General features: G+C 37.6%; 1 protein-coding gene across 1 annotated transcript in view; it reads right to left on the bottom strand.

Annotated features, from left to right (window-relative positions):
• Positions 1–18,601, bottom strand: part of LOC106522219 (phosphofurin acidic cluster sorting protein 2) — a gene marked incomplete at its 3' end in the record, with an annotated part of 79,345 nt that overhangs the window by 32,557 nt on the left and 28,187 nt on the right. The window contains 1 exon segment of the mRNA XM_014015143.1: positions 590–677. Within this exon segment, the coding sequence (XP_013870597.1) occupies positions 590–677 (88 nt within the window).

Here is an 18,601-nt window from a genome sequence, read left to right as displayed (position 1 = left end):
ATCTCACGATCCATCGTCACATCTCACGACCCATCGATCCATAGATCCATCTCACGATCCATCGTCACATCTCACGACCCATCGATCCATAGATCCATCTCACGATCCATCGTTACATCTCACGATCCATCGATCCATCTCACACTCAATCGTTACATCTCCCGATCCATCGTTACATCTCCCGATCCATCGTTACATCTCCCGATCCATCGTTACATCTCCTGATCCATCGCTCCATCACGCCCAGATACTAGAAATCCTCCCCGAGTTGAGATTAAAGTCTCTTCTCTTAAATTAACTCGGTTAAACTTTTTCCAACATGTGGTCAAAACGTCTTCTTAATAGCGCCGTGTGGTGAATAAGATTGTGATTTCATAAAAAATGCAAAGCTGTTCTCCATTTTAGTGGTGATGAAATATGCATAAAGGTTTCCGCTTAAAGAGCAGATCGTTCAGGTCCACCTGCTGCTTTATTACATCAGGGTTGAAACGATGAGTTGACAAAAACATCTTATTGTTTGGGTTTGAGCAAAAAGCAATTAAGAACAACAAAAAAGGTTTAAAAGCTCAAGAGACACTAAGCCACCCACCTGTATTTTTACAGCTATCGACAGAGAGTTCAGCTCCTTATCCAGTTCTTTAAGAACAACCAGCTTCTTCAGCGTGAGGCTGCAGAGTCTGTGGGAAACACACAACACTGACGTTTAGAAAATATAACTGTGGCACGTCTAACACAGATGAATGAGCTAKAATCTGATGRGGCAGTAGCTGAGAGTCATCCTGAACACACAGTCTGAGTGCTAACAGGACTAAACCAGCAGCTGATTTATGACACCATCATTTGCTCTGATTTATCGTATATTATGAACGTGAGTTCTTGTAAACGCCCGACGCACAAAAGCTTAATCATCGTCTTTATAAGCAGCTGAATAAGGAATTAGTTTGTGGGAAAAGTGACAAATGCTTTTAAGTCACAGTGCAGTAAAATGTCTGCTGCTCAGTGAGTCACTGACATTTAGATCTACTCACACCCTATTTAAAGAAAACCTGAAACGATTCATTCATTTTTACAAATAGCTCCAAGATATCCYTTTGATTTGCAAACAAAATGCTTCTACAAAATAAAACATTTGACTGTCCTGAAAAAATAATCACGCAAACTATAGAAACAAGTTTATTAAATTAAATGTAGTTTTAAAAAAAAGGCTGAACACAGTGACATTCTTGAAATTTGTCATATAAGCTGCAACGGAGTTGTTAAAGATAAAAGAACCCTACCATTAAAAGCTAAAAAAGAAAAACACTYGATAAAAGCAAAGTGTAGCAAATAGTTAGCTACAAGTGACCAAATTCTTTCTAAAGCAGCAAATGTACAGCTAAAGATATCAAAAGGCTAGCTGTAAGAGTAGGAGAACCAAAAAGCTTTAAAATGCTAAACTTAGCAAAAAAACAGTTTAAAAACAAAAATGGTACCTAAAAGATAAAAGTAGATGAGTGATAGCTAAAAGCAGACAAAGCAGGGCTAAAAGTACCAATAGGCTAGCTAGAAGCTTAAAGAAGCACAAACAAAAAGGTTAAATAAAAAACTAAACAGGGAAAAACCAGCGTAAACAAGAAAAAGCTTACCTAGAAGCTAAAAGTAACAAATCGTAGCTAAAAGTAATAAAACCATGACTAGAAGTACCAAAAGGCTAACTAAAGGTATCAAAAGGCCAACAAGAAGCTTAAAGCTGCGGAAATGAAAAGGGTACCTAAAAGCTAAACTTTGCAAAATATAAGCTTAAAGATGAACAAGTTTACCTAGAAGCCAAAAGTAGCAGAAATGCAGCTAAAAGTAACAAAACCATGACTAAAAGTAGCAAAAGGCTAGCTAGACGTTTAAAGTAGCAGAATCAAAAAGGTTAAATAAAAAGCTAAACTTAGATAAAAACCAGCCTAAAGAAAAAAATAATACATAGAAGCTAAAAATGAACAGAATGGTAGCTAAAATTATGGCTAAATGTACCAAAAGGCCAGCTAAAATCTTAAAGTCGGAGAAACAAAAAGGTCAACTAAAATGCTAAACTTTTAAATACCAGCATGAAGAAAAAAAGTRTACTRATAGAAGGTAAAAGTAGCAGAARGATAGCTAAAAGTAGCAAAACKCTTGCTAAAAGTASCAYTGGGCTAGGCCAAAGCTAAATATAGCATGAGACAACAAAAACAGAGCAGTTTGCTGAAACAGATTTTCAAAGAACAAACATTGTTAATGATAGGAATAAGATTTATGCATTTTAATGATACAAATTACATTATTTTGACAAGTATAAAAGCCATCCCAGAATAGCACCCAAAACCACCTTTGGACAAATAAAAAACATGAAAACAATGCAAATGCTGAATCAGCATAAAACTAAATGTAAACAGATTCAGATTTTGGTTTTGACCGTTCACACCTGGCTTTTTCCTGCATGTTCTTAAAGAGCGACAAGCAGTTCTGCTATTTCACAGAAGGCAAACAGTCTGTAAGTACTTCAGGTTTGAATAATGAAATGTCAAATACAAAAGGTGGGGCCTGAACCCCGCCCCCCCCCCCCTTCACTTCTTCTCTCTGCAGATACTACATCACATGAAACTAAAACAACTGGAGCTGGAGAGGTCGTGTCGGGTCCCAGGGTTTTTATTTTTATATATACTGTATTTATATATTGCTATTATTGCTAGACAGAAGCATTATCTGCATTCCTGTTTGCCACGGTGTTTTGTTGTAAGTGAGACTCTCTGTGCCAGTTTGTTCCGCTGCCCAAAAAAACCTCATTTCAGCAACCGACCACGTGTTTATAAAAAAAAAAAAACAGGACTCGTTATTGAGCTGAAGCGGCTAACATACACTGATAATTAGCTTTATAAAGGGATATAGTGTTTGTAATAAAACAAAACGAGGCTTGAGGAATCCCTTCTTTAACCCTGTTTTGTTTTGTTGTTCTGAGTGGCCTGCTGTACGATCACCGTACACCCAACTGGACCAGAACTAAATGGAGTTAGTGGTCCACGCAGAAGGCAGGGTTGGTGTAGCGTCGATACTGCTGCCTCACGTTCAGTGTTTCTCTGAARGGGAGGTGGAAAGCAAAGATAAGGGGAACTTTTTTCTGTCTGCTGCTCAGCTGATAAGCACCCAGGAGGGAAGCCCCTCCGTCTGTTTAGGTGGTTTCATTGCAAGTTCGTCACAACCGAACCAGGTTTCGTCTTGCTGTTGGGCAACAGTGCTTACCAGGAAGTTATTACACCAAAAGTTATCTTTTTTTCTGACTGACGTCGACGTAAAGCAATCAGATGTACCCATGTTTTGATTGACGGCGCCCTGCAGGCGTCTGAGGACAGCTAATCTATATATCTAATCTATATGACWTCGCTCGCAGCAAAAACGTAGCGCTGCATCATTTAAGCCCATTAGTCCAAGTCCCGCACTAAATGTTGACCTTTTAAGTAGAGGTCGTTTAGACAAAAATGCCATTTCTACCAACAGACAGTCAAAATAACTGGGGTGTGCACATTTTCTTCTGCCAAAATGACATAAAGAGCATTTTGAACGCAACGCCAAGAACAATACGACTGAATAACAATCACTATATCATCTAGTCTTTCACAATCAGAGATTTTGGAAGAGTTGAGGTTTAGTTCAAGGATATTATTATTTTTTTATTTTGTTTATTTTTTGTTTTTTTAAATTGGCAAGTATTAAAATGTTAAATAGAGCTGAATTTGAGCTTTGTCATCTCAATAAATGAACGGTCACTCTCTGCAGGTCCTGGGATGTAGCAGGCAAATTAAATCAACGTGTTGCCTCGAGACTAAACCACAAGTTGTTGCACTAAATGGTCACGTGTTATGGCTTTTATTTTGACGGGTTGCTTTGTGCCAAAAAACTTCCATTTTGTTGTGAAACTTCTGGGACAATAACATTTTTCAGAAAAATGTTGGAGAGTTCGAGATGACGACAAGGATCTTAACAAAAACAAGAAGATGAGCAAAATTTGCCAAGAACTGGAGGAAAAACGACAAATTGTGGTTAGCATGAATGCTAATATTAAAGCAAACATAAACTTAGACACAGAGGGAACAGAGTGGAGGTGAAACACAGGTCACGTTTGCTGATAGGGCTGTGTATTGGCAAGAATTTGGRGATACGATACATATCATGACAAAAGGGTCACGATACGATATTTCCCGATATATTGCGATACTGTAAGCAAGGTGATATATTGCGATTTTTTTTGTCCAAAAATTCTATTAAATAAAACCTCTTACTGGAAAAAAATGAAAAACCAAAATTCATTGCCTCAGAAAATTCTTATATCACATAGACATAATTTTGATACATTTAGCTGTGTTCTGCTTTGTATGTATTTTATTTGTTCCATATTTCTTATTTCATCCATGGTTTCAATTATTAGACTAAATTTTGCCAATAAATAGTTTTAAAATGTATTTTTTACAGCTTTTAGTTTTTAATATTAATTTACATTAAGGTCACCCAACACTTAACAATAGCCTCTACCTCAAGAGGTAGAGGAGCCAAATGTCTGGCTCACTGCTGCCAACTAGCTGTCAGAGGCTGAACTACAACATAAAAATGAATGGCTGGCAGGAAAGTTGACATTTTAAACCTTAATAAAAAATCGATACAGGGATTTAGAGTATCGATACAGTTTCAGGAAATGAAATATCGCGAAATTTCAGTGTATCGATATTTTCTTACACCCCTATTTGCTGATGACAGAAGGATGTACTCAGGTCCCAACACAATAAATGATAAAAACTAGAGAAATTAAACGTCCTGCAAAAATACAGTGTGAATGCTTCGTGCTAAATAATTATGCTGAAAGCTGCTGAAGAAGATGAAATTAGTAATTAATGTTTGTCGAATTTTAAAAGGTGAGGTTAAACCCAAAATTAGTTCAATAATTGCTGAAATTTGTTAAAGAACCCAAACTGAAAACTAAAGCTTCAAGGGACAGAGAAAAGCTGCAGAAATATGTAAAAAGTAAAAAGTAGAAATATAACTGAAAGAGGCAGAAAAAGTGAAAGGAGCAAAAGAAAAGTTTCAAGTAGCAGAACAAGAAGTTAAAATTAGCAGAAAAAGGTCAGCATAACAGCTAAAAAAGCATAAAAAAAGCTAAATTAGCAATATAGAAGCTGAAGCAAGCTGAAATTAGCACCGAGAAATTAAAAAAGCAGAACCAGAACAAAATGTAAAATGAACAGTAAAGATTTATAAACATTTTGAAGGTTTTAAGGAAGCTGAAAACAGCTCCATTCATTTTCAATGAGAAAAAAAATGGCCAAAATCTAAATATCTCAAAAAGTACCAACTGATGAAATACCAAAAGTAATAGTTGGAAGGTCCTGAAGGAGATCAATGTTTTGATACAGAAATTMTTGAAATAGAACAAAAATTGTGGAACYATAGACGTGTCAAAAAGAACATTATTATTCACATGATAACTCTCCAATTCAGACAAAAACCTATTTGTAACACACAAAAAGTGTAAAAATCATTTACAGTTTTTCCTTCAGCCTTTTTCAGTTGGTTTTAAAAGAWGAGGCATCGGCTCATCTCTAGAAAACAACCGCTCCGTCACAAAAACACCAACAGAGACACAACTTCCTGTTCCCTCTTGTTAAAGCCGAATAAATTAGAACAGAAATCTGTACCTGAAAGCAAATCATCGGCTCTTTCTCACGCCGCCGTGTTTGGTTGGAACCATAAACCAATCATCGCTATCAAACCTCCTTTAACAGGGAGCTGACAGCTCCTGTTGAGGTTAATGTGTAAACAGTGTTTACAAGCGCCTCACAATAATCTGCGCTGAACAAACACAAACGCTTATCTCAGACAGGATAACCCCAAGTGCCGTYGTCAAATATTTGATTTCTGATAGGACTCCTGTGATTGTGGGTTAAGTGCGTTACCTTATCTGTGGCTTCAWAAGGTTAGAAAATAAAGACTTCTGGAGCAACCGCAATGCAATAAGTGTATTTGTTTTGTAATTATCTGCCATGTTTCAGCAGAACTTGTCCCCTTWAACTGAACAAAATTGGTCCAAATGTATAAAACGGTCCTGGACCGTCAGTTGTAAGCAAATGAAGCGTGGGATGTGGGCACAGAGAGGGAAGTTAAAGCCGTGAGTCCGATTCCCTGCTGACCTTCTTCTATCCAACACAGCTGGATTTRTTTAACACGCCCCGGGCCTCACACYTTTTGTTGTAGACGACTCCTGGCTGCGTACCAAACTACAGTCGCTGCTTTTACTTTGGATTGTTTTTGATTCAACAAACCACACTCAACTATAAACCCTAAATATTAAAGTGAAGGAAGGTCTACACAAGGCTTTTAAAGATTATAACTATTTAAAAAAAGCCGACGACGTGTTGACATTTAAGAGGACACCGTGTCACCATCGCTGCTCTATTCCTGGATATTCCCGCGATAGTAGCATCTCAAATAACCTGAGGTGCAAACACGCAACTGTGAGGACCTACAAACAGTCGCAGCTGCAGAGTCCGCAAACTTAACAACTTAAAAAAAGGAAAGAAAAAGCAGCTGGCAGCYTCTTCAACGTGTTTTAGCCTGGATGGAAAGATTGAAACGTGGATTCAAACAACGTTCTCACAAACAGGAGCGTTAAAAGCTTCGTTGTAAATCAAGGACGGGACTCGCCACAGAATATGACAACAACACGCTGAGCAGAGACAGACACACAAACAAGGCTTTCTGAAAGAGAACCGTAGGTTTTCTCTTTTCTTTCTTTTTTCTTTTCTGGTCAGCATTCTAGTTGATGTTTTGCCAGTTTCATGCCCTCGGATCACTGCGCAGCATTTGTCACGGGCACAAAGCGAGGGGGGAGGAGGGTGGGGGTGAATGGAGGATGAGTGATGTAACAAGAGTGCTGGATGAAAAGAAGCTCTGTTTGGTATGTGGTGGGGGGGTCTGAGTTTTAACAAAATAAAACCAATAATAATCCAGGTAGTTTTTACTGCCTGAAGTACGTCACGCTCTTTTAATAAAAAGCCCGACGAACAAAAAGCCTCTGCGTGAATGTGTAAAGTAAACAGTGTGGCGCGAGCCCATGRGAGAGGGGGGCCGAGCAGAACCGCTCCTCTGCAGCCGAAAAGCTTTCTGAAGGAAAACCAGAGCACTTTATTTTATTACGCTGCCATGATTTGTTCTGTCTCGATGCATAATTCACCTTAAATAAAGCTGCTCTGAAAGACGTTACTGCTGAATATTTCATTCACCTACAGCAGCCAGGAGGACGAGCCGAAGGTGAACGACAGGCAGAAAGACCTGACCTTCTCTAGCAGCCGAACACGCAGCTTATTGACTTTTTATATTTTATTTATGTCACCTCAATCTGAGGACAGAGATTATTCTAAACTTGATTTCTGACAGCCTAAGGGCTAAAATGACCTAAACAAAAGCTAAAATGACCAAAACAAAAGCTAAAATGACCAAAACAAAAGCTAAAATTACTAAAACAAAAACTAAAATTACTAAAACAAAAACTAAAATTACTAAAACAAAAATTAACTAAACAAAAAGATTTAACTAAACAAAAGCTAAAATTACAAAAGCTAAAATTAACTAAACAAAAGTTAAAATTACTAAAACAAAAGCTAAAAATAACTGAAGTTAAAATGAACTAAACAAAAGCTAAAGAAAAAAAAAACAGAAACTAAAAACTAAAAGCCCCAGAAAAGTAGCTTCACGTAAAAGCAGAAGAAACAGAAGCTACAAGTTAAAACCATCAACAAACTATAAGCTAAAATTAGCTAAAGAGAAGCCAGAAATTTAAAACTAGAAGAACAGCAGCTAATAGCTAAACTTGAAAAACCAAAATTAAAAAGTTAAAACCAATAGAACAAGAGCTAAACAGAAAAATTCAAATTAGGTATTTAAAATAAGTACCTAAAGGTAAAATTAGCAAAATGAAAAAGAAAACTAAAACCAGCCTAAGAGCAATTAAAGGTATTTAAAGGTATATTTACAAAAACTAAAGCTAAAACTAGAAACCGYCAAAAGAACAGATAGCTAAACTAGCAGAATAGAAGCTAAAAGTTAAAACAAGCAAAACACAAACTATAAGCTAAAATTAGCTAAACAGAAGCTGGAAATGTGAAACCAGCAGAACAGCAGCTAAAATCACCAAACTGTAGCTAATATTTAAAGTCTCAGAACAGAAAGCAGTGAGTTGAAACCAGCAGAACAGGAGCTAAAACCAGCAAAATGGTAGCTAAAAGCTAAAAAATAGCAAAACTGATAAATTAAGTACCCAAACAAAAGCTAAAATCAAAAACTAGCAAAAAAATCAAATAATATCTAAGATAGCAGAACAGAACTAAATGTTAAAACCACAAATTAAAGATAAGTTTTTAAACAAAATTTGAGTTTTTCCATTTCCATAAAAATAAATGTTTCAATTAGCAAAAAGTAAGCTACAAATACCAAAAGTCACAACCATCAAAACAGCTGAAGTAGTTGGACCAGGAAACCGTACAGGAAAACAAATTAATGCCGACTCAGCATTCTGACTTTTAAAGCTCCACATACTACAATCCAAACACAACCAATAAAAAAACTCTTATTTAATGATAAAAATAAAGTCTTTTTCAGCTGCAAACACTGAACAGGAACAGGAACGGCGCAGAGGGAAGCAGAATAATGGCGTCTCGTTTGGAAGCAGCTAAATGAATTGAATCCAATCTACATGATCAGTTTATGGAGACAGTTTTAATGCACAGCAGAAGAGCTTAGCCTGCACTTGTGCTCGCGTGCAGGAGCTATTTTAGAGCCCAAATATCAGGTCATGTGAGCCAGATGGCCATATGCTGGCTGGACTTTAATTCTTCAAATAAAATCTTCTCATGGTCACAGAAAAAACAAGATAAACAGAGAATAAATGGAAGGTGCTTAAAAAACTGATGATTGCTATATTAGTAACAGAATTTAAAGATCAGAAACAGCTAAAGATGTCAAAGAATCATAAAACTAATCTTTATAGGATTAAACCTGAAAGCTGCCAAACAGGTTTTATGAGCTTTGGAGTCGTGCAGCGGTTTGATTATGAACGTTAGCACGTTGCTAACTTTCTAAAACCATCCTGGAGCCTAAAGTGAAGTTAAAACATTACATTACATCAAGGTACACTGTTGGACCCACAGTCCGATCCGTGAGGATGGGGCTACGGGTCCGTTGTTCCGGGTCATTCGGGTCTTACACAAGCATCTCTCACTGGAGTGGATCACAGATAGGAACAGGATGAGGATCAGCACCTCAAAGTCTGAGTCCATGGTCCTCAGATGGAAAAAGGTGGATTGATCTTTCTGGATTGGGGGTGAAGTTCTGCCTCAAGTGGAGGAGTTCAAGAATCTTGTAGGTGAAGTTCTCCGTTTACCGGTCGGTCTACGTTCCTCCCCACACCTGCGGTCACAAACTCTCTATTGCTTCCTGATGGCGTGGCCTCTGGATCTGATTTACCCAAATCGCTAACGGTTGGCCGCGATGCATGTGCGCCAGCTTGGTGAAGGAGGCTAAGCTAAGAAGCTAACCGGAAATTGCGTGCGCTGTAAACAACCCTACTGAGAGGAGAGGAGTACCGAGCCGAACGTGACGACTGTAAGTCCTGCAGGCTTTGTCAGACAGATTTAATTTCATTTGGAAGCCTTATCAACACAGACTGGCTTTATTCACTTCCTCTGCTGCCATTGCTAAACTAAAAGCAGACACTGCGCAGAAAATCAATGTAGTCGTTCAAAACTCCTCCTTCTGTTCTCTGATTGGTCCAGGTAAAAATCTACAGAAGAAATCCTCGTCTGTGGGAGAAATCCCAGACGGAGCAGAAGTGAAACTAGAATTGAGCAAAACTGCGTAGGAAGGCAAGGGTCAGGCTAGCTCCAGGCTCCGCTGCAATACAAATATGACAAATATTTAAAAAGAAAAATTCTGAAATGTATTWATCAWAACTCTGGTTTTACTTTGTCTATCAACARGATTTAAAACTTGATGTAAAGCCTGAAATCTGTAGTTTTGATACAATTTGGAACAGACYAGACCTCCGCTCACAAGATCAAAACCTCCTTATGGTTCCCCTCACTCGCTTTAAGACCCGTGGTGACCGGTCCTTCTCCTCTGTGGCCCCCAGGCTCTGGAATGAACTCCCTTTTAATCTACGCTCCCTTGATAACACTGTCTCTTTCAAGACACTCCTAAAAACTCACTTTTTCACTCAAGCGTTTAACTAACCATTTCACCATTACTGCAGGCCTACCTCCATGGTGACTGCTCAACAATCTGTTTTTTATTATTAAACTTACGCCATATTTTTCTCTCCCACATTCATTATGTTTTGGTGTGTTATTGTATATTTTGAACTGCACTGACCTTGTGTTTGATTTACAATTTTTGAAATTAATTTCTTGATTTGATGTTTAAATTTTCGTTGCTTATGTTTAATTGTTTTTTCTGTTTCATTTTTATTCTTTCCACAATTTTTATACTGTTAATGATTGTACAGCATCTTGTGAATATATTTCTGTGAAAGGAGCTTTATAAATAAAACTTTACTTACTTACTTACTATTTTTATGAAGAGCAAATCTTTCCCACTATCATGATTTAAATTGGTCATGTGACTAGGCCATCAACGTCTAAATAACACAATTGATTATGATTATATTTTTAATCACCCAACCCTGACTGAGACAGCCTATATCTCCTGACTGGCCTGAAGACATCTTTGAATCCTCCCAGAGGAGCTGGAAGAGGAGCCCGTGGACCGACGGGTCTTCCTGCTCAATCTGCTGCCCCCGAGACCCGACTCAGAATAATCAGAAGATGATGGATCAAATCTTTATTCTGTTATTTTTAATGCATTAAATTTTAAACCTCATCCAAACCCTGTCTGTTTTTTGCTTCTTTAATTATTATAGGTTTAAAAGGATCAAACGGCTGTATTTTCAGGCATGCCGTGACTTCCTCGTCCATCCTGCATACGATTTGTTTGTTTTTAACGGACACAAACACTTTTCCGTACCTTTTGCACACCTCGGTTCTTGGAATCATTTGCATACCTGCCGTGTAAACCTCACGGGTGCYCAGGTGCTGCACTGAAAATTAAACTGCACTCGGTGAGACCAGTGTTGTTTTCCCACCGGGGGGGGGTTTTGAAGACACTCGTACATTTTAAACCGCGTGCAGCTGCAAAACATCCATCTTGTTGTGCTAAAACCCCACAGTCAACACCTACTGTAAGTTACAGCTGCTGAGAAAGGCAATGGAGGCGGCGTGAAAAAAAAACAAAAAGTTGAAGGTGGGCGTAAATAAACCGATTGTTTTTTTTTGTTAGACTGGGAGGAATAACAGCTGTAATACGATACGAGACGTCCTGAGCTGAGCCGCCGCAGAATCCCACTGTTGCRGGGATTAACGCCACTTTTTATGTAACTCGACACGCATATTACAGCTCAGTGGCAGATTAAATTTCCATTCGATTCAAGCCAGCYCTTTCAGCCCAACACTAATTCAGAAAGGATTATTCGGTGGGAAGTGTCAATCCAGGGTTGRCAGGTGTGAATGTTCTGCTGGAAAAATACGGGACGGAAAACAGAAAAATGCACCGGATAATGAAGTTTAGTCTCAGTCTTTTAACTCTAAAGCTCTTACTAAACATGAGTCAGCAAACTTAAGATCTTCTCCACTCTGAATTATTATTGCTTTCAGATACACAGTAAAAAAACAGTGTTAAAATTTCAGTGTTAAACTCTTCAGAGTCGARTTAACTCCCCCTAGTGTTATTTTAACACTTTGAGTAAACAGACTTCCAGTGTTGGTGTTAATTCAGTGTTCATTTCCTCAGTGTTGTCTCAACACAGGACAGTGTTCAATAAGCTCCGCCCACGGTTAACAGTGSTGTTATACGTACAGTATAACATCTTGCAGTGTTGAAAAACGTATTCTGAAAAAGCCCCGCCCTCTTCCACCTCATGTCATACAGACCAGTATTTTTTACAGCAAGGAATGCTGGGTAATCTTGTAGAGATGATGTTTTTACATGTTTATGACTATTAAAGAAGTTTATGAGTGTAAAAATTAGTTCTAGTTAGTTGCATTGTTCAGATTTATCAGTTGATTAAGTTTAAGTTTGTGTTATTGGCCATAAATCGACACCATGAGTGAGAGGTACTTCCTGGACTCCATTACACTTATCCTGAAACTACTGTGTAATGTTAATGCAACACTAAAATGAGTTGATCTTAACACTGAAGTGTAAACTTACACTTTCAAATTTGCTGTGCAATGACACCTCATAGTGTCTATTTACACCCCTCTACACAACAGAGTAAAAAATCAACACAGTTGAGTGTCAAATTAACACTCATAGGAGGTATATGAACCTCCAGTGTTAACATCAATAACTCGATGCAGTGTTGAAAATCATGAAAATCAGTTGATTTGTCACCACAGTGGATTACCTTATTAACTCTGCTTAGAATCATACTCTCGAGTTATTTGACTTGAAGTGTTAAGTTTTATTAACACTGTACAGTGTTAGTCAGTGTTAATTTCTAACTCTGTTTAGAGTTAAATTGTACTAATTTAACACTATGGAAAGAGTTAAATTGACACCAGTTCATAAAAGGACCAAATAGACTCGGACACAATGCTAAATTTATCTCTTTAAGTGTTGATTTAACACTACAAAATTTACTGCGTACATAAATATCCCCGTAAAGTCTATTATTAGCCTCTACTTGCTCCGATCAGATGCTGTTTTATGTAAAATCCAGCTCAAACGGTGCATCGGAGATTTGACTTTGGAGAACAAAAGCTGCCGTCCTTTGTAGCAGTTCCTGCAGCAGTCAGCGTGTCTTTTGTCTCTGACCTTAAACTGATGTGTTTACGGTGGATCAACAACCACCGATCAGCCTCCATCAGAGCAGAGACAAGAAAAAACAAACAAAAAGAGGGAGATAATATCCCCCTAGAATTAAGAAAATTGCTAAATTATTGGTTTACCTGCTGTAACCTTGACTACAGTTCAGACTCTGTTATTGTTTGCTGAGTCATCTGAATTCACAGTGAGTCGGCAGAAAACACTCCAACAGATACAAAGAAAAGTCTGTGAATGTAATGAGTTCTGATGAGGTTATAATCCAACAACAGATGGTTCTGAACAGTAATGTTCCTCTGCTTGGATCTGATCAGGAACTCAAATCATACAGAAATCGAAATTTTTTAAATATATGTAAATTAAAATGATAGTACGCAATGTATTCTGCTTTGAATTTAAGCTTTAGATAATGTTTGCAATTAATTATAGTAATATACTTTTAGCTAGTCTTAGCTACACTTTTTACTTTTAGCTATCTTTTTACTGTTTTTAGCTTTTATTATTATTGTTTTGCTTATTGAATAGTTAAATGCTGCTTTGATGTTAACTGACTCAAAGGCTCAGTCGGGTAGCTTAAGCTAATTTTAGCATTTTGCTAGTTTTCTTTAACACTTAGCTTTAAGTTAGCCTATTTTTAGTTAGCTTTAGCTTGCTTTRGGCTACTTTTGACTGTCAGCTACACTTTTGCTATTTTTAGACAACTGTTCATACCTTTAACTTTGTTTTTTTGTTTGTTTGTTTTTTTGTTCATTTACGCTTGTGTTTTGCTACTTATAGTTTTTATTAGCTAGCATTTAGTTTGTTTTAGCTTCTAAGACTKACATCTCAGTTTGAGCTTCTTTGGTAAACTTTAGCTAGCATTCGCTATTAGCTAATGATTTGCAACCTATCTGTTTTAGCTAGGATTGTGCTACTTTTACACAACTGTTTTTATTTTTAGCATGCCTTGTTGACTATTTTAGCTTATTTTTTGCTTCTTATATTAAATATTTTGATCGTCTTCAGTAATTTTTAGTTTAGTTTAGCATTTGGCTAACTTTATGATACCTTCTGCTAATATTTTATCACCTCTCTTTTCACTGGGCTTTTGCTACTTTTAGCTTTAGCTTGCTTCCTGCTCTTTTTGGCTGTCAGCTAGCCTTTTGCTACTTTTATACATCTGTTTATGCTTTTAGCTTGCCTTTGTTAATTTTAGCTTGTGTTTCGCTTTGTTTGGCATTTTAGCTTTTAGCTGAATACTGCTTCTTTTGGATTTAACATCTCAGTTTGAGCTTTTTTGTGAATTTTAAGAAATGTTTTGTTTTGCTTTTGCTACTTTTACCATTACATGGTRGTTAGCTACATTTAGCTCCTACTTGCCTTTATCTCATCTTTTAAGAAGAGCTCTGCTTCTTTCAGCTTCAACAATCCAGTTTGAGATAGAAAGAAGGCGAAGATTTCACAGCTCACAAAGCTCATGAAGCATGTTTGAAGAACAGAGCTGAGGCCGACTCGTTTTAAGAAGATGTGAAAAATATGTTGAATTGTGAAAGATCTTTTTGTTGTTGTTTTGACCCCTTGGAACGCTCGTCTGAACATCTGCAGCTCCGGCACCTCAGGGGAAACCCAATCTGAGTCTGCAGGAGGTTCTGGAAACGTTCAGCTTTTGGTTAAAGTTTGTGTTGTTTCAAAAAACGTAAGAATTTTGAGAGAGATGATAAAAAACTGAATAAAAAAATCAGCTTGAACATAACGACAAAAAACGCATCATGTTTATTTTAAGGCCTTTGAACAAAATAATAATCCTATTTCTTCACAGAAAGCCTAAAATACAAACGAACATTTGTCGTCTAAACAGAAACGGTTGACATTTCAGCTCAGGGATCAGTTGGGTTTGATTATACATATTTCATGCTGACATATGGAGCCTCWGCTGAGCATCAAACAGAATTAAATCTGCCCTTTAACTCTCTCCACCACGTGTTTTTCTGACCTCATTACAGAGCAGAAATATTAGAAATATGGTCCTGGAACCAGTAAACACAAACAAACTAACAACCAGGGTTTTTATTTAGGGTAGTTCTCTTATAATAATAGTTATTTTCTGGGATGTAAAGGAGACTTTCAGGAAGACATAAAGTCACAGTGAGCGGGCAACTGAGCAGCTGATGAAGGAAAATTACTTTTAACATTAAAGTGCTAAAGTGGTCTTAAAAAACCCTCTGAGGAGGACTGTTTGTTGCTGCCATGTTTGTCTAATAATGCTGATGAAACCATTAAAACCATCATGGTTTGTTCTCCTGTAGAACAGACCAACGATGGTTTAAGTAAATATTATAAGGTTATTACATAATGCAGATGAAAATATTACAAAATGCGTTCAAGGATTTTATCACATTTTGCGTCGATTACATGAGGTTTTAATGCAGTTTTATTACATTTTGAAGCCAATTTCATTACGTTATCATTATTAGAGGTGCAACAATCCATTTATCTGTGTGGAACCGTTCAATAATTAAAATTTTTTTGATCAGCTTGTCTTCTGAAGATGCTCTGTGTTGAAGGATCAGTGGATCTGTGTTCGACTACTCCACCTAAGCTGCACTGTGGAGCACAGGTCCACTGAGAAACTTGCTGTTTCAGCAACATTTAATTTAAAAACTGGACTTTTGAGGTTAAACAAATGTTCAGAATTAATGTCAATAAATTACAAGATAAGAAGGGCARGGACATTTCTCTTTTTTCTTTTAAATCAAAAAAATATTGAACCGCGAGACTAAAGTACCGAACCGAATCGTGAATTTTCTGTATTGTTGCACCTCTAATTATTACATAATGTGGCTTTARAAACATGTTATCTTGGAACTGAACCCTTAAACCATAAGTCCTTGTACTAAATGATCAAGTTATGCTTTTATTTTGACGAGCTGCGTCCACCGGTGACCTCGTGTCAAAAAAGTTAAAACTTTCATTTTGTTGTGAAACTTTCAGGACAATAACAGACGTGTTGTCAGTGAATTCTGAAGCGGTGGAGGAAAGGCGACGAGCATCTTYATGAAAGCGAGAATTAGCAAATTTGCAGAGAACTGGAGGTAAAATATGGTTAGCATGAATGCTAACATTAAAAGGAGCCATATGATGATTTTAAATCCTTCAGCTGGGGGTTTRATAAAGTGGAACTTTGATGCTTTGGTCTGAAGTCCTCCTTATTGTAACTCCACAAGCCCCGCCCCTTTTTTGGGGCGTGTCTCAGATCAACTCATTTTGAGGCTGTCTCTTTAAATCCAAACAAGTCCTGGTTTCTGGTTATGCCTAAATCTAACTATACCAATGATAAATAGTACATATTTTGAAAAACTGTACAAGTTTAAGGTTTATGTTCATTTTAAAAGTGAACTCCCGTAAATTAAATTATCGTGGTTTTGCAGGATTTTTATTCCAGCTTATCTGTGTGCAAAAACAGCCAATTTACTGATAATTTACTGAGACTACAACAAACAAAAAAAGCCTATTTTCTTATAAATCGGAGTCACGGACCCGTCTTCAACAATGGCCTGAACATGCTGGCTGTGTTTTAGGTGACCCCCCCAAGACCCGATCCATCCAAAAGACTAATGGACTGGATYTACACGGGTTCCGACCTCTCCAGAGATTAAAAACACAACTTTCCTTTTCTCTGCATCTACGTGGAAAAAACTTCACACGCAGAGAAACAAACAAAAAAAACTCAAATGTTTGTTGAAGGATTTTAATCTGGATTTCTGCTCCTGTTTCCAACTTTGTTTTAAATGCAGCTGTCTGTCGAATAAATCCAGCTGTAACGTTTCATGACAAACCCAGAGCCAGGTTGTATTTCTGTTTATGAAACGTTTAAAATCCCCGCGTGTTTACGAACACGGCTCCACGGAGCAAAGCGAGGTGGATGAAGTGGGGCTCCAGACAGTTTAAAGTATTTAATCTGTGATTAGACAAAGTGGGGAGGGCGTTCAGCTCCGAGCCGGCCCGCTGCCGTCTGACCAAGCAGACAACAAATCTAAAAACACAACCTGTTCGAAAAACACGGGAGACATTTAGTGTTTAGAGTGTAGAACAGAAGCAGGGGTCCTAAAAGTCCTAAAGGATGAATCCAGACCTTAAAGTGCCTGTGATCCAGTTTTTTGTAATAAATATGAATGTATTTTTGGAAAGATAACATCGGTAAGATGTATTGTAAAAAAGATTTCATGCCGCTGAGATGAACAGTTTTGATATGTCAGGAAGTAACAGGAAGTGATGTCAAAGGGGAATGTCTGAACGTAAACAGAGTGATGCTACTATGACCAACAACACAGACTGTAAAGAATCTGATGTTTCTTTAAATTATTTTAATCCCTATCATAGAGATGAGAAAGAGTCAGAGTTCAAATAATATTGTTTCAATAAACAAAAAACAGGGAGTTTTCTTTATTAATGAGTTCCCCTTTGATGTCACTTCCTGTTTCACTTTAGTTGAGCCAATTTTAAAAGAAGATATTCCAAATCTGTGACATAACAATTAAAATCATGTGCATTAATTATGTCAAGTTTCTTAAATATAAATATATTTACTTTGACTTATTTCATGGCTACACATARCACAGGCACTTTAAAGCTGGGTTTTCTGCAGGAGCTGTGAGAACAAGAGAGAAAACCCAGGTTGGACCCAGAACTCTTCCCGGGTCAGAACAGTTCCATCGCCTCGGCAAGTTCAAGCTCTTCACTTGCCCCCCGAGTTCCGCCCACACGAGAATCTGGCCTTTCTCCTCCTCGGAGGTCCAGGCAGGGGGAAACGGGCCTTTTCTCCTTTGTTTTTTGTTTTTTTCTTTGTGAGGAACTCAACGTGATGGCTCAGCTCATGGCTGCCGGGCCGGGTCAGCAGAACTTCCCAASGCTGCGTTGGGACGGTAAACCCAGACCACCTTTCACGGCGTCTGTTGTTGGTCAACAACGGAGCGCAGAGACAAAAGCGGAGCGGTTTCGGCAGCGCGGGCCGACAGGAATGTGAAATGTTTCCCAAGGAAATTCCTTTTTTTCTCCAGGAAAGCTGGGAAGGAAACCGAGAGGGTTTTTGACACATTTGGTTCAGCGGGGGGAGGAGGAGGAGGAGGAGTGTTGATGGGTCTGCTGGTAGCTCAGTGTGAACAGCAGAGCGACACGAGGCCAAGTTTGGTTTTCAGTTTTTACAGACGCAACTAAAAACAATGAAACTAATGGTTTTAACTCAACTCATTTAAAGGACTGAAAGAGGATTTATATCAGATTTAATAGAGAAAACATTCATTAACTATTATAATTAATCTCTGTTGCACTTTCAGTACTTGAAGTTGTTACTTTGAACAAAAATCTCTGTGAAATAAAGTTTCTTAACCTGAAATTATCCCTTTTTCTTTGAGCATTATTTCTTTATGTTTATATGAGATTTATCATCAGCTGTTTACAGATAAACATCTGTTTTTGCAGGTTTTCTTTTAAAACAACAAGAACAAGAGCTGCAGGATTTATTGTAAATAGAGGCAGATTAAGATTTTTTTCTTCTTTTGCTACCTTTGATTTTATTTGTATTGTTTTGTTGTATGTAAATGTGTTTTTTAATTATTGAATAAAGTTAATATATCTATACATATAGATGGATGGATGGATGGATGGATGGATGGATGGATGGATGGATGGATGGATG

This window comes from Austrofundulus limnaeus, unplaced genomic scaffold, assembly GCF_001266775.1.
Source record: "Austrofundulus limnaeus strain Quisiro unplaced genomic scaffold, Austrofundulus_limnaeus-1.0 Scaffold123, whole genome shotgun sequence".
NCBI lineage: Eukaryota > Metazoa > Chordata > Actinopteri > Cyprinodontiformes > Rivulidae > Austrofundulus > Austrofundulus limnaeus.
This window is presented reverse-complemented; position numbering and strand designations above follow the sequence as displayed.